The following is a 566-nucleotide window of genomic DNA, read 5'->3' on the forward strand; positions in this document are numbered from 1 at the left end:
GCTCAATTCTCAGCTCCTGCTGCTGCTGCTGCTGCTGCTGCTGCTGCTGCTGCTGCTCTGTCCTGCTGGCTTTGCTGCTTCTGCGTCTTCTGTGTGAGCGCTGCACCCTACTCGGCAGCAGCACGTCGTGCTGCTGCAGATCTTGCTGCAGCAGCAGCTGCTGCTCCTGCTGCTGCTGCTGCTGCTGCTGCAGCTGCTGCTGTCCTACCACGCTGGCGTGGTCGCCTGTAGCAGCAGCAGCTGCTGCTGCTGCAGGTCCTGAGGCACCAACCGTTTCGCTCATCGTTTGTCTGCTGTTGTTGCTGCTGCTGCTGCTGTTGCTGCTGCTGCTATTGCTGCTGCAGCCTCTGCAGCTGTTGATGCTGCAGCTGCTGCTGCTGCTGCTGCTCGAGGCTGTCTGCAGCAGCTTCTCGTGGCGCCAGTGTGAGCTGCTTCTATCAGCAGCAGCAGCAGCAGCAGCAGCAGCAGTTTCTGCTGCTGTTGCTGTCGGAGATTCCTGCTGCTGCTGCTGCTGCTTTATTCTAGGCCCCTCACGGCCAGCAGCAGCCGCATCTCTGCTGCAGCTG

General features: G+C 61.1%; 1 protein-coding gene across 1 annotated transcript in view; it reads right to left on the minus strand.

Moving 5' to 3' along the window:
* EMH_0061710 (uncharacterized protein) overlaps positions 1 to 566 on the minus strand; it is a gene marked incomplete at both ends in the record, with an annotated part of 5583 nt that overhangs the window by 3532 nt on the left and 1485 nt on the right. Inside the window, one exon of the mRNA XM_013497952.1 lies at positions 1 to 563. Coding sequence (XP_013353406.1) covers positions 1 to 563 — 563 coding nt within the window. The remainder of the gene's footprint in view (positions 564 to 566) is intronic.

This window comes from Eimeria mitis, genomic scaffold, assembly GCF_000499745.2.
Source record: "Eimeria mitis Houghton genomic scaffold, Emh_scaff3046, whole genome shotgun sequence".
NCBI classification, from domain to species: domain Eukaryota; phylum Apicomplexa; class Conoidasida; order Eucoccidiorida; family Eimeriidae; genus Eimeria; species Eimeria mitis.